The sequence below is a fragment of the Neoarius graeffei genome, chromosome 24, assembly GCF_027579695.1.
Source record: "Neoarius graeffei isolate fNeoGra1 chromosome 24, fNeoGra1.pri, whole genome shotgun sequence".
In the NCBI taxonomy this organism is placed as follows: Eukaryota; Metazoa; Chordata; class Actinopteri; order Siluriformes; family Ariidae; genus Neoarius; species Neoarius graeffei.
Genome location: NC_083592.1, coordinates 50,393,786 through 50,408,519, shown reverse-complemented (window position 1 = coordinate 50,408,519; position 14,734 = coordinate 50,393,786). Strand labels below are relative to the sequence as shown.

At 41.6% G+C, this 14,734-nt stretch overlaps 1 protein-coding gene across 1 annotated transcript in view; it reads right to left on the bottom strand.

Moving 5' to 3' along the window:
* Positions 1 to 14,734, bottom strand: part of ksr2 (kinase suppressor of ras 2) — a 273,796-nt gene that overhangs the window by 102,199 nt on the left and 156,863 nt on the right. The window contains 1 exon segment of the mRNA XM_060907435.1: positions 2,049 to 2,118. Coding sequence (XP_060763418.1) covers positions 2,049 to 2,118 — 70 coding nt within the window.

The window sequence follows — 14,734 nt, the reverse complement described above, 5'->3', positions numbered from 1 at the left end:
ATCACCTAGTTGCGTAAGTCTGCACACATCTAACCTAATACTTTATTGAAGCAGCTTTTGCTTTTATTATATCACTCAGACTTTTTGTTAAGACTGTCAGCATGGCACATTGTGACCTGGCGAGATTTTCCCCACTCTTTCTTGAAAAAAACATTCTATATCCGTCAAAAATATATATAATGAGACCACCAATGACGGTGTAGCTCACTCTGGCCCCGTCTAATCCAGAAGGAACGATCTAAAGTGGGCCACCTTACACAATAAATGTTGCAAGTTATATACACTATATACAAGCTATATATAGAAGTGATATCCACCCTAGGAATACCGACCTATTTGCCAGAAAGAATCCAAAACAGCGAGGAATTGACCGAGAAGAATCGATTTTTGTTGAACTGCTCATTAAGGCTTATTAATTAGTCCATAACTTCATTAATAATCGTAATTAAGCAAATCTGAATAGAAGTTACATGCACCCTAGGTACCCCTACCTTCATGCCAGAAAGAATTGAAATTGGTGAAGAATTGAGGGAGAAGAAGCGATTTGTGTGGAAACTGCTCGTTAGGGCTTAATTACTCCATATCTTCATTATTAATTGCAATTATGCAAATTTGGCTAGAAGCCATATGCACCCCAGGCAGACCTACCGTCCTGCCAAAAAGAATAAAAATCAGTGAAGAACTGAGACAGAAGAAGCGATTTTTGTGAAATGTGGACGATGCTGGACGGATGATGGACAACACATGATGGCGTAAACTCATCACCTGTTGGCCGGATGAGCTAATAATTGAGAAGTGTATGGCATGTCCCCTTTAATGTTGCTCTAGGTCTCTTGGCAGCCTCCCTGGTCACTTTTTGTCTTCCTTTTGTAAATTTGATGTTCTTGGTAACATCACTGTGGTGCCTCACTTTATGGAGTTCATCTAATGTTTCAGAAATTCCTTTGTACCCCTGTTTTAATCAAAATCTTTTGAGAAGTGAGAGCCTGTCTATGCTCTGTCAGCTCTTTGCAGACCATAATTCCAGAAGTCAGAGGAAACCAAGAAGATGTCAAGAAAAATAGATGATCTTTATTTGGGGTTAATCAGAATCATTTTATTGATGGCAGCTGTATGATAATTACTTCTGAACATGCAAATGAATGTGATTGGTTCATTCTAAACACAGCCACACCCCCAGTTGTAAAAGGATGTGCACAGGTTATTGCATCCAGGTGATTGGAACATTTTAATTTTTTCTGTTTTCCCCTAAAATGTTTATGATTGTTTTTTATTAAATGTTCATACATTGTAATTTCAGATTGAGTGTGGACAAAGTTCTAACATGACAAACTTAACTTCACAAAAGCTGCCATTTTAAGAGAGGTGTGTATACTTTTTAAATTTCATCATACCATCCATGGCTTTTGCTCATCCAACCAACCGAGGGCTTCATCCTCCCAAGCAGGGGCTTTATATGGCCAACTTTGGAGATCACCAACTCAACCAGTCAATACGCATGTCTGTTTATCTCTCGGCTTCATCTGTCCAATCAAGCGCTTCTTTTGCCCAAACAAGGACTTCATCTGCTCCAACAGGAACATCATCCTCCCAAGATTGGGCTTCGTCATCCCAACCAGGCACCTTGCCTGCCCAAGCAAGGGCTTTTCCCACCTATCTTTGGGATTCATCCACCCACCAAGAAGCTCTGTCCTCCTTAATAGAGGTTTCATCTGCCAAATCAGGGAGTTATCCTGCCCAACCCTGGGCTCTGTCCACTCAAACACTCAGTGGTCAGTGATCAACAATCAAGACTCAGCATCTACGAGACACTGGGAAAGACTTAGACCCCAACAGAATAGTGATTCCAGTGACTGCTTAACAAGAAATCGGTGGAATTTGATTCAAAGGACATGATAACGATATAGTCTGTGGACTGGCTGAGAAAAATCAGCTTCGATGTCATTTAACAGGGTCATCGCTTAACGGACTAAACAGAATGCATTAATTTCAGCACTTTATTTTTGACATATTGATCATTTGGGAGGCAGACAGACAGATGAAGTTACCTGTGTTTAATAGAGTTGCCCAAATCTCTGCGAGGGATCTGAGGGGACCAGCGAGGAACTGACAGGGTGTCTGGAGGAAAAAAAGAAAGAAAAAGGAATCAATTAATTTAAAGGGAAAAAAAAACATCAATAACAAAAAATCCTTTTACTTAGAAGTGAATCTGGCGAATAAAATGGCGTGTTCCGTTACCCTGCAGCGCCACCATTTCTGCGGTGGCAAGTTGTAGGGGTTCAGTGTGTCTGCTCACAGGGGAACCATCAGGGCCTTCTAAAGCTTCAGAGAAGCCCAAACATATCAGCTTTTCAAATGTTATATTTAATTTATTTTTAATTAGTCTCTTCTAATTTGGCCTCATTTTCTATCAAATTTGCTTCAGAAATGAAAGGGCTACTGTCCTGAAAACATTAAAATCAAGTTATCCAACCAATGAGATAGTTTTGTTTGTTGTCTCCAGGCTGAGAAGAGTTTAGAGCTGCTCACTCATTGGTTAGGACTTCATTGCTGGGACAGAAGGCCATGGCGGTGTATGTTTATGTACAACCCCGATTCCAAAAAAGTTGGGACAAAGTACAAATTGTAAATAAAAACGGAATGCAATGATGTGGAAGTTTCAAAATTCCATATTTTATTCAGAATAGAACATAGATGACATATCAAATGTTTAAACTGAGAAAATGTATCATTTAAAGAGAAAAATTAGGTGATTTTAAATTTCATGACAACAACACATCTCAAAAAAGTTGGGACAAGGCCATGTTTCCCACTGTGAGACATCCCCTTTTCTCTTTACAACAGTCTGTAAACGTCTGGGGACTGAGGAGACAAGTTGCTCAAGTTTAGGGATAGGAATGTTAACCCATTCTTGTCTAATGTAGGATTCTAGTTGCTCAACTGTCTTAGGTCTTTTTTGTCGTATCTTCCGTTTTATGATGCGCCAAATGTTTTCTATGGTTGAAAGATCTGGACTGTAGGCTGGCCAGTTCAGTACCCGGACCCTTCTTCTACGCAGCCATGATGCTGTAATTGATGCAGTATGTGGTTTGGCATTGTCATGTTGGAAAATGCAAGGTCTTCCCTGAAAGAGACGTCGTCTGGATGGGAGCATATGTTGCTCTAGAACCTGGATATACCTTTCAGCATTGATGGTGTCTTTCCAGATGCGTAAGCTGCCCATGCCACACATACTAATGCAACCCCATACCATCAGAGATGCAGGCTTCTGAACTGAGCGCTGATAACAACTCGGGTCGTCCTTCTCCTCTTTAGTCCGAATGACACGGCGTCCCTGATTTCCATAAAGAACTTCAAATTTTGATTCGTCTGACCACAGAACAGTTTTCCACTTTGCCACAGTCCATTTTAAATGAGCCTTGGCCCAGAGAAGACGTCTGCGCTTCTGGATCATGTTTAGATACGGCTTCTTCTTTGAACCATAGAGTTTTAGCTGGCAACGGTGGACGGCACGGTGAATTGTGTTCACAGATAATGTTCTCTGGAAATATTCCTGAGCCCATTTTGTGATTTCCAATACAGAAGCATGCCTGTATGTGATGCAGTGCCGTCTAAGGGCCCAAAGATCACGGGCACCCAGTATGGTTTTCCGGCCTTGACCCTTACGCACAGAGATTCTTCCAGATTCTCTGAATCTTTTGATGATATTATGCACTGTAGATGATGATATGTTCAAACTCTTTGCAATTTTACACTGTCGAACTCCTTTCTGATATTGCTCCACTATTTGTCGGCACAGAATTAGGGGGATTGGTGATCCTCTTCCCATCTTTACTTCTGAGAGCCGCTGCCACTCCAAGATGCTCTTTTTATACCCAGTCATGTTAATGACCTATTGCCAATTGACCTAATGAGTTGCAATTTGGTCCTCCAGCTGTTCCTTTTTTGTACCTTTAACTTTTCCAGCCTCTTATTGCCCCTGTCCCAACTTTTTTGAGATGTGTTGCTGTCATGAAATTTCAAATGAGCCAATATTTGGCATGAAATTTCAAAATGTCTCACTTTCGACATTTGATATGTGGTCTGTGTTCTATTGTGAATACAATATCAGTTTTTGAGATTTGTTAATTATTGCATTCCGTTTTTATTTACAATTTGTACTTTGTCCCAACTTTTTTGGAATCGGGGTTGTAGGAAGTGACAGATTAATTAACCAATCAGATTTTTATATAGATATATAACAGTTATTCCATGAAATTAAGTCGTACATGAGCTGATAGCTGATGAGGTACATAGCACCGAGTTGGCTATAAGCTATGTACGACGAGATTGAGTGGAATAACTGTTTGATTCTATCCACATTCACTGGATTTTGAGAAACAGAGCTTTTTTTTTTTTGCAAATTTGATAAATAAAAACTTTATACAAAATGTCCGACAAAATCATTTCCGCTTAGGCGGACTTCTTAAAAACCTATCGATGGCGGCGCGAATTGACTTTAGTGTTGTTTTTCGTAGAAAGTGCCGTCTTGCTGTCGTGCTGTCGAGGTATAGAATAGCTTTAGACATTTATTTAATTCTTCCTTGGACATTTCAGTTCTGTAATTTTCAAACTTCTTTGAGCTTTTGAACCAGGCTAAAAAAAATTCAACAAATTTTAATGCTTAAAGATGAAGAATGTAAACAAACCGGTGAAATGACAGGAGCAATTTGTGAAAAATGCGATATTAATAATCATACTTGAAAAATAAACAAAGATACGTTCTTCCCATCAAATACTTTTCTTTCATATTTTGTTGCTTTTTTTTATATTTTGGGGGGTTTTGTTTTCAAGTAGAGTTTTTATTTCGTCCTCGGTTGGTTCAGCAACACGCTCTGCCATTTTGTTTTTCTCTACTTGCGGTATATGAGCTGATATCCTTGTAGTAGAGTAGCCAATCAGAGCACGCGATTGCTCATATCTAGTGAATGTGGATAGAATAATCAGGATTATTTCATACATCGCATCTTAATCTGAGACCTGTACAGGTTCTTCCTGATTTCCGAGACATCATTGTCAAAAAATAACATTACATAGAACATAAAGGTAAAAGTAGAAAATCATACACTTCTGAGGACAGCTTGGATATTATCAGGAGTTGCCACTGCAGTAATTCCGACTTGTTTACTTCAGTATTTCCCCAGATTCATCTCTAGCGATTCACCTCATGGATTAACTGGAGATACACTTTTTAAAATTCAGAACACGAGCCGAAAATGTAGTCGGTACACAAAAATATGATGTCAAAGGTAAATTTTTAAGCAAAATTACAGAAGACAAATGAACGCAATTAACGCAAACAAGCAATGCTTTCAAATCATCGTCATCGACGTTGCATCGCTAATCAACACAAAATAAAGCTGTTAATTATCAAGACATTAAATCACAGCTGCCAGAAAAAAAATAACACAGAGAAGAATGAGAATGAGAGATTTTAGAGCCATCAGCATCGTTGTGTGCTGCTGAAATGCTGTGTTACATAAACAGGCCACAATTAGAGAGAATTATTATAATCTGCTGTGTGCTATCATCGCTCAAACGGAGGAAACCCAATAATATTGGAATAGAGGCCAGTTAGGCAATAATCGTATTTGTGCCCTGCAGCCCTGCTAGTTCAAAAGGACATTCATCCAATTGAAAGACAGTGCCTGGCCAATTATAGGTCATTTCTTTTTGATTAACGGCCTGAAGACAGTGAAGCGATGACACACAACGTTCAACCACAAAGAAACTCACTGGATTTTTTTTTATTTTTTTTATTTATTTTTTAAATTCAAAGACAGATATCTTCATTACAGGAGCTGCATGCAGTCTGAATGCAATGCCAAGACATTTCAGGATCTCATTTCATCTCATTATCTGTAGCCGCTTTATCCTGTTCTACAGGGTCGCAGGCAAGCTGGAGCCTATCCCAGCTGACTACGGGCGAAAGGCAGGGTACACCCTGGACAAGTCGCCAGGTCATCACAGGGCTGACACATAGACACAGACAACCATTCACGCTCACATTCACACCTACAGTCAATTTAGAGTCACCAGTTAACCTAACCTGCATGTCTTTGGACTGTGGGGGAAACTGGAGCACCCAGAGGAAACCCACGCGGACACGGGGAGAACATGCAAACTCCGCACAGAAAGGCCTTCGCCGGCCACGGGGCTCGAACCCGGACCTTCTTGCTGTGAGGCGACAGCGCTAACCACTACACCACCGTGCCGCCCGGAACTAGCAAGTACGGTGGACTGTTCCTTTAAACCTTAAATTGGTTATAGAAGCTCTAAACAGTCTCAACGCTCACCGGTCTCTCCTTTTCTTCTCTCTCTAGATGTTAATAAAACCCAAAAATGCTGCTTGTCATGTTTCTGAGTTTGTCATGAACACTGGATTCATTTCCTTTGCGAGATATCTGAGCTGCCTGTGTTTCAAATAGGAAAAAATGCGCCGATGATAACAGAGTCACACATATAAATCAATTATAGCAATTTCAAGCCTTTCAGTATCTTTTTTTTAATTTAATAAGACTGCTGCTTTGTGCCTCAGTGTGTTTCCCTCACATGCTTTTAAGCCTCGTGTATCTCCTGTGTTTATGACAAATTTATGACAGCAATTGCTTTTTCCCGTGTCCTTGCCGTTCTGTCCCACTGACCCAGGATATGTAGCAAGGACGACAAAGTGAGTACATTACAAGCCTGTGTCAAAGGTCACAATTCCAAAGAGCCTCCATGGTCAGCTGCTGTCACTGGATACTTTTCTTTGAGAGAAAAAAAAAAAAAAGATGCACTTTTTCAAGTAGATTACATTAATGGCATTTTGCAGACACTCTTATCCAGAGAGATTTACAAAATAAAGCAGTTGGGGGTTAGAGGCCTTGCTGAAGGGCACGTCAGCTATTCCTGCTGGTTTAGGGAATCAAACCAGCAACCTTTTGGGCCCAAAGCTGCTTCTCTATCCGTTAGGCCATGGCTTCCCGCTATGGCCTCTGTCAAAATATAGTTATCTAAAAATCTGGTGTGTGTATCTCTGCTTCCGAAACTACAGTACACTTTAGGTCTGTGTTAAAGAGATATAATGTTGTGTTATATGGCTTGTATAAGGTGTTATCAGGCCACACCTCTTTCAGTGAGACTGACAGGCACATTGGCCACACCTCTTTCATTGGGACTGACAGGAATGTAGGCCACACCTCTTTCAGCAGGACTGACAGGCACATATACCATGCATGTTTCAGTGGGAATGACAGGCATGGAGGCCACACCTCTTTCAGTGGGATTGACAGGAACATAGGCCACACCCCTTCCACTGGGACTGACAGGCACATAGACCATACCTCGTTAAGTGGGCCTGACAAGCACATAGGCCACACCCCTTTCAGTGGGACTGAGAGGAACATAGGCCACATCCCTTTCAGTGGGACTGACAGGCACATAGACCACACATGTTTCAGTGGAACTGACAGGCACATAGACCACGCATGTTTCAGTGGGAATGATAGGCATGGAGGCCACACCTCTTTCAGTGGGATTGACAGGAACATAGGCCACACCCCTTCCACTGGGACTGACAGACACATAGACCACACCTTAAGTGGGCCTGACAAGCACATAGGCCACACCCCTTTCAGTGGGATTGAGAGGAACATAGGCCACACCCCTTTCAGTGGGGCTGACAGGCACATAGACCACACATGCTTCAGTGGGACTGACAGGCACATATACCATACATGTTTCAGTGGGAATGACAGGCATGGAGGCCACACCTCTTTCAGTGGGATTGACAGGAACATAGGCCACACCCCTTCCACTGGGACTGACAGGCACATAGACCACACCTTGCTAAATGGGCCTGACAAGCACATAGGCCACACCCCTTTCAGTGGGACTGACAGGCACATAGACCACGCATGTTTCAGTGGGAATGACAGGCATGGAGACCACACCTCTTTCAGTGGGATTGACAGGAACATAGGCCACACCCCTTCCACTGGGACTGACAGACACATAGACCACACCTTAAGTGGGCCTGACAAGCACATAGGCCACACCCCTTTCAGTGGGATTGGCAGGAACATAGGCCACACCCCTTTCACTGGGACTGACGGGCACATAGGCCACACCTTGTTTAGTGGAACTGACAGGCAGATAGGCCACACCTCTTTCAGTGAGACTAACAGGCACATAGACCACACATGTTTCAGTGGGACTGACAGGCATGTAGGTCACACTTCTTTCAATGGGACTGACAGGCACATCACTTGTTTCAGTGAGACTGACAGGCATGTAGGTCACACACGTTTCAGCAGGACTGACAGGCATGTAAGCCACACCTCTTTCAGTGGGACTGACAGACACATAGACCACCCATGTTTCAGTGAGACTGACAGGCATATAGGCCACACCTCTTTCATTGGCACTAACATGCAAAAAGGCCACATCTGCTTCACTGAGACTGACAGATACAGAAGTCATGTCTCCCTTACTGGGATTGACAGGCACATAGGCCACACCTCCAGAACCAGACAGGTTCAAAACTACAGTACAAAATGTATTCTCTTTTTCTAAATAAGCTAAAACTGTTGCTTAATCATTTCAGACATTTAGACTGTTGTTGCTGTGATGCAAACTATCAGAGCCCGAAGATTCAGAAATTAATCAAGACTAATAGCCTGGGCAAGATGTCTGCTAGTGCTTGGTACCCAAGGTCCTGATTGGTCCACTTCTGCCCTTAGTGAGTGCTTGCTTTAACCTGAATTGATTCTCGGTTCTAGTTTGGGAGTCGTTCCAGAAAACCTGGGTTTTGGCAGCATGCTAGTCATGTAAGATTTACCTCTTCTCCTGTCAGGTCTTCCCTAAATCACATTACATCTGTCCAAATCGGTGCCAGGCTGCTGTATGTCATAAAGCAGAGTAGCTGATGCTCCCTCCTGCTGAGAAGCAGTTCGATGGGAGAATAACATGCTGACTTGAGGAAACAGGAAACATTCAGAGAGAATAAAGCTAACAGGACTGTTCCTGACCGGACACGAGTCCTTGCGGGATTTCCTTATGAATTGTAAACGCCTGCGGTTCATCTATTCATTAGTGAAAACACTCACTGCTTCTGTGCGTAATGATTTTCAAACCACAGCCATTTTTCTTTTCTAATTACTGGCTTCCTCACTGCTGAACAGTATTGCAAAAAAAACTGTCTACAAGAAAATAAATAGAAACAGAAAGAGAGATGGGACCTGCATTTATTCATGATGGAGGGAAAAGTCTTAACATTCAGGGATTTCATGGATGATCAGATGCTCTTGGGCCTCATCGCGCCGAGATCATTCAAACAGGAGAAGAGCAAGAGACAAAATCCTACTCTTACACACAGCGCTATAACACGTATCCTTCACGTGCTTGTTTCTATGACAACCCTGTAGGTACCGTTTTTCCCAGAAAAGTTAAGAGAAGAACAAAATTTGAATTATGTCAGTATGTCGTGACTTTAGTTTACTTATTCCACCCTGCATTATTCTTTATAAAGGAATTACGCCTACGTTTTTTTTACATCCATTTATTTGGAAGACACCTTTATTCAAAAACAACAAGGCAATGCCGAAAGAAAGAAAGAAAGAAAGAAAGAAAGAAAGAAAGAAAGAAAGAAAGAAAGAAAGAAAGATGCTGAGTGTATGACAAGAAGTTGAATATGTTATCTGTTACGACTAATATTTTCTTTCTTTTTGAAGAAGTTGTTAAATTTTAATAAAATACAACAGAAAAACAAGAATGTTGCTTTTTAAATCATTGCTATAAATTAACCAGAAACACAAACTAATAATAAGAAGTTGAACTGAGGCGGCACTGTGTGGTGTAGTGGTTAGCACTGTTGCCTCACAAGAAGGTTCTGGGTTTGAGCCCAGCGGCTGGTGAGGGCCTTTCTGTGTGGAGTTTGCATGTTCTCCCCGTGTCTACATGGGTTTCCTCCAAAGACATGCAGGTTAGGCTAATTTGTGGCTCTAAATTGACCGTAGATGTGAGTATGAATAGTTGTTTGTTTCTGTGTTGGCCCTGCGATAACCTGGCGACTTGTCTATGGAATAAATTTTGTGCCAAAATGTTCATACAAGGGCAGCACGGTGGTGTAGTGGTTAGCGCTGTCGCCTCACAGCAAGAAGGTCTGGGTTCGAGCCCCGTGGCCGGCGAGGGCCTTTCTGTGCGGAGTTTGCATGTTCTCCCCATGTCCGTGTGGGTTTCCTCCGGGTGCTCTGGTTTCCCCCCACAGTCCAAAGACATGCAGGTTAGGTTAACTGGTGACTCTAAATTGAGTGTGAATGGTTGTCTGTGTCTATGTGTCAGCCCTGTGATGACCTGGCGACTTGTCCAGGGTGTACCCCGCCTTTCGCCCATAGTCAGCTGGGATAGGCTCCAGCTTGCCTGCGACTCTGTAGAAGGATAAAGCGGCTAGAGATAATGAGATGAGATGTTCATACAATACTTTTGAAATATCAAACAAAAACGACAAAACAAAAAAAAGTCAATTTTTTTAGACTGGCAAACAAATAATTCGTGTAATCATGCAAAATATCAGTCTATTACTCTTCAGAAACCTTTTATTTTTGTTCCACGTCTTTCTCAGTTTTGTTTGACGTAATTTATTTTGGTTGCGATTCCAGCTTTCTCGTTTGCGCTCCCTGACTTTTTGCTTGCAGTTTTGGCACAAACTTCATGTGTGGGTGGGCTGTCCAGGAATGCATTCCCATTGGCTAACTTGTGTTTGACTGACAGCTACGCTCAGCCATTCCCTACTCGGATTCTGGCGGACTGTTTGACGAGTGACCGATCCATTGACGGTAAACAAGGATCGAGTGGACTTCAGTGGCGACTATGATATTGAATTTACACTTTGTTGAATTAATTCCATATCATAGTCGCCACTGAAGTCCACTCGATCCTTGTTTACCGTCAATGGATCGGTCACTCGTCAAACAGTCCGCCAGAATCCGAGTAGGAAATGGCCACAACAGCCTCCGGGGGAATCGCTGAGCGTAGCTGTCAGTCAAACACAAGTTATCCAATGGGAATGCATTCCTGGACAGCCCACCCACAAGTGAAGTTTGTGCCAAAACTGCAAGCAAAAATTCAGGGAGCGCAAACAAGAAAGCTGGAATCGCAACCAAAATAAATTACGTCAAACAAAACTGAGAAAGACGTGGAACAAAAATAAAAGGTTTCTGAAGAGTAATAGACTGATATTTTGCATGATTACACGAATTATTTGCTTGCCAGTCTAAAAAAATTGACTTTTTTTGTTTTTTTTTAATTTTGATTTGTCGTTTTTGTTTGATATTTCAAAAGTATTGTATGAATATTTTGGCACAAAATTGATTCCATACTTGTCCAGGGTGTACCCCGCCTCTCGCCCATAGTCAGCTAGGATAGGCTCCAGCTTACCTGCGACCCTGTAGAACAGGATAAGCGGATACAGATAATGGATGGATGGATGGATGGATGGATGGATGGATGGATGGATGGATAAGTTGAACTTATTATTATAAGGTGTTTAAGGTTTGGTGTGACCTTGTGTTAAAAGCACAAACATGCTCTAGTGCAGCATACAGCTTCTCCCAGACAAGCCAACCCCACATGCATGTCGTGAACTGGTGAGTGTCTGGTGCCTAAAAACTGGACCCCCACTGCCTCGTGGGCTAGGTTCTTGAACCAAAGGGTGAGGCCCCGACAGAACCCTCCGGAGGAACTTTGGCCCTGTAGCTGCAGCATGCACGACCCACCAGCATGTGGACATGCTCTGCTGCCCAGTAACCTCAACCCCAACCATGCATAAATGGGGGAGGTTTAGGGTAGACGGGACTCCTGATCTAGTGGAGGTCACATGAACAATGATACCCATAACTCAAGGTGTTTATCATGCTGATGAGTGGATGGCCACTGCGTTAAGTGGTCGCGAATGATCCCTGTCGGGATGTGGCGACCCCTTATCCAGAGCCTTATCCAGAGAGCTGGGCAACTTTGGATGGACTTGTTTGAACCCGTGAGAACTTGTGGGATCAATATGATAGATACTAATCAAGATTATTGATATTCACCTACTCAAGAGCAGGATGACTGTAGCAGAGCCTAATCTAGGAATTTGAAAATAGGGGACAGATCCCTCACTAGTTGTAGAAACAGGGGACAGAAAATATTAACATGGGTAAAAACATCCCTCATTTGTTCCAGTTAGTGGGGACAGAAAAATAAGTAATACATTGGTAGATATTTTCAAGAGTACATCTATAAACAGAACAGTTTTATTAATAAAACTAAATACATGTAACAAACATTCATATCAGATATTAATCTATATAATATCATAATTATGGCACTATACATATCCTTTAATACAGTGATATGAAAACCATATCAGCAAACACTTATCCACAGTTTATAGTATTGCACAAACATTATGATCAGATCTGAACTTTAAAAATGTAAAGATTTTAGATCAAAAACTATATGAAGAATTATATACTGCAAAACCTTACAAATATGACTAGTTTTCCGTTATATGACTAGGTTACTGTTTTACTATAAATCATGTGACTAGCCTATTTTTACCAATTTGACCACCAGTAGTATAATGTTGTATATCAGATATGACTAGGTTAATATATTACTTCATTTGATATTGCTAAGTCGGGCGGCACGGTGGTGTAGTGGTTAGCGCTGTCGCCTCACAGCAAGAAGGTTCTGGGTTCGAGCCCCGGGGCCGGCGAGGGCCTTTCTGTGTGGAGTTTGCATGTTCTCCCCGTGTCCGCATGGGTTTCCTCCGGGTGCTCCGGTTTCCCCCGCAGTCCAAAGACATGCAGGTTAGGTTAACTGGTGACTCTAAATTGGCCGTGAATGTGAATGGTTGTCTGTGTCTATGTGTCAGCCCTGTGATGACCTGGCGACTTGTCCAGGGTGTACCCCGCCTTTCGCCCGTAGTCAGCTGGGATAGGCTCCAGCTTGCCTGCGACCCTGTAGAAGGATAAAGCGGCTAGAGATAATGAGATGAGATGAGATGAATGAGATATTGTTAAGTCTAAAATCCATGCAGTCTTGCCACTATTATTTAATAATAAGATGAAAAATCTGACTTTCTGAATAAAATAAAATCACTATCAAATATTTAAAAATGTTATCATATTTGTTTTGTTCAGACCACCTTTCATGAAAGTGAAAAACATTAAACAATCTACCCATGTTTAAACTAGATTTTGACATAAATGACTGGAGATAATCTCAAAATTCAGACTTCCTAAAAAGTATATAATCTCTATCATTTACAATCTTACAGTACCTACAATTACACAAGAACAGATTAAATATATTTCATAATATTTTTAAATAAAACTTACATAATACCAAACATTATCAAACTAATTGTATATTGGCATTAGGAAAATAATATCAAATTCAAACTTCAAAAAACATTATCAATCAGAATCAAATGACTTAGTATGTCTTCACACTGTCATATAATTACTCTAAGATCATATTTGTACACAAACTTATATATGTCTTATATATCAACTAAGCACCTTTACTATTTGAATATGATTAATAACATAATACTCACTTCTTCACTTCTGTGTCTTCGTTTTGTTTCCTTTTTTCTTTTTTCATCCAAAGGTCTTTCAACGTGACCACGCGTTTTGACATTGTTATGTTTGGATGAGACAGAACGACATGCCATGTGCTTTTGGGTATTTTTAAAACACTTCACACGATTGGTTGAGATACACTGTCTTCCGGTTCAGTGACCAATGATATAATAGTTCACAAAACTGTTTTACCCGCTAAATAAACCATTCGGAATACTTTGGTCCTTTCCAAATGGTGTGTAAACAACGCTATATTTACCGCAGTGCTTGCTAGCTGGTGCTGACAAATTGATACGCACAAGATTCAGTAAAACGCGACTACACGCTCTCTACTTATAAATACGCGACAAAATGAATAGATACGCGATATCACTCTCGTGCCCAAAAAGTGGATGTGCGACAGACAGATAAAAAACGCGTATTATCGCGTATTACGCGCCCTAGATTAGGCTCTGTTGTAGTGAAACAGTGGCACAACCTGGTTGTGCTGAAACTTTGGCGTCATCTACTCAAACTGGTGGAAATCAAGGTCATGCAAAAGTTTAATGTTCTTTAGGACATAAGATAAGATTGGTTGAGTTAGGAAAGGAAGAGAGGGCAAAGGGATCTGGGTTCATGAAAAGGCTGAAAAGAAGATGGAATAGTGAGTTCCCTGAACTTCAGCATTTTGGAGAAGTTGAACTTACATAGCGCCTTTCTCACACCCAAGGTCGTTTTACAGTTTCAAAAAAAAAGGTCCACCAAAAGAGGGCCAGGCTGTAATTCCAGTGGTGTAGCTGCCCACAGTCCCACCAAAAGGCGCATGAGGGTATGCCCCATACCACCTGCACAGCCGCTGTGATACCACTGGGCAAACATGGTAAAAAGCTTTTTTTTCAGGTTGTCTTTCATAAATGAAATATTAATTTCAGTGAATATACCAGTTTTTGTCCACTGTGAGCTGGCCTAGTGGTTAGCGTTTCCACCTCTCAATCAGGAGGTCGTGAGTGCTACTCATGGTTGGGTCATACCAAAGACCATCATAAAAATGGTACCTACTGCCATCTGGCAAGACACGCTGCAATACAGATGTGACTAGGGAGTCA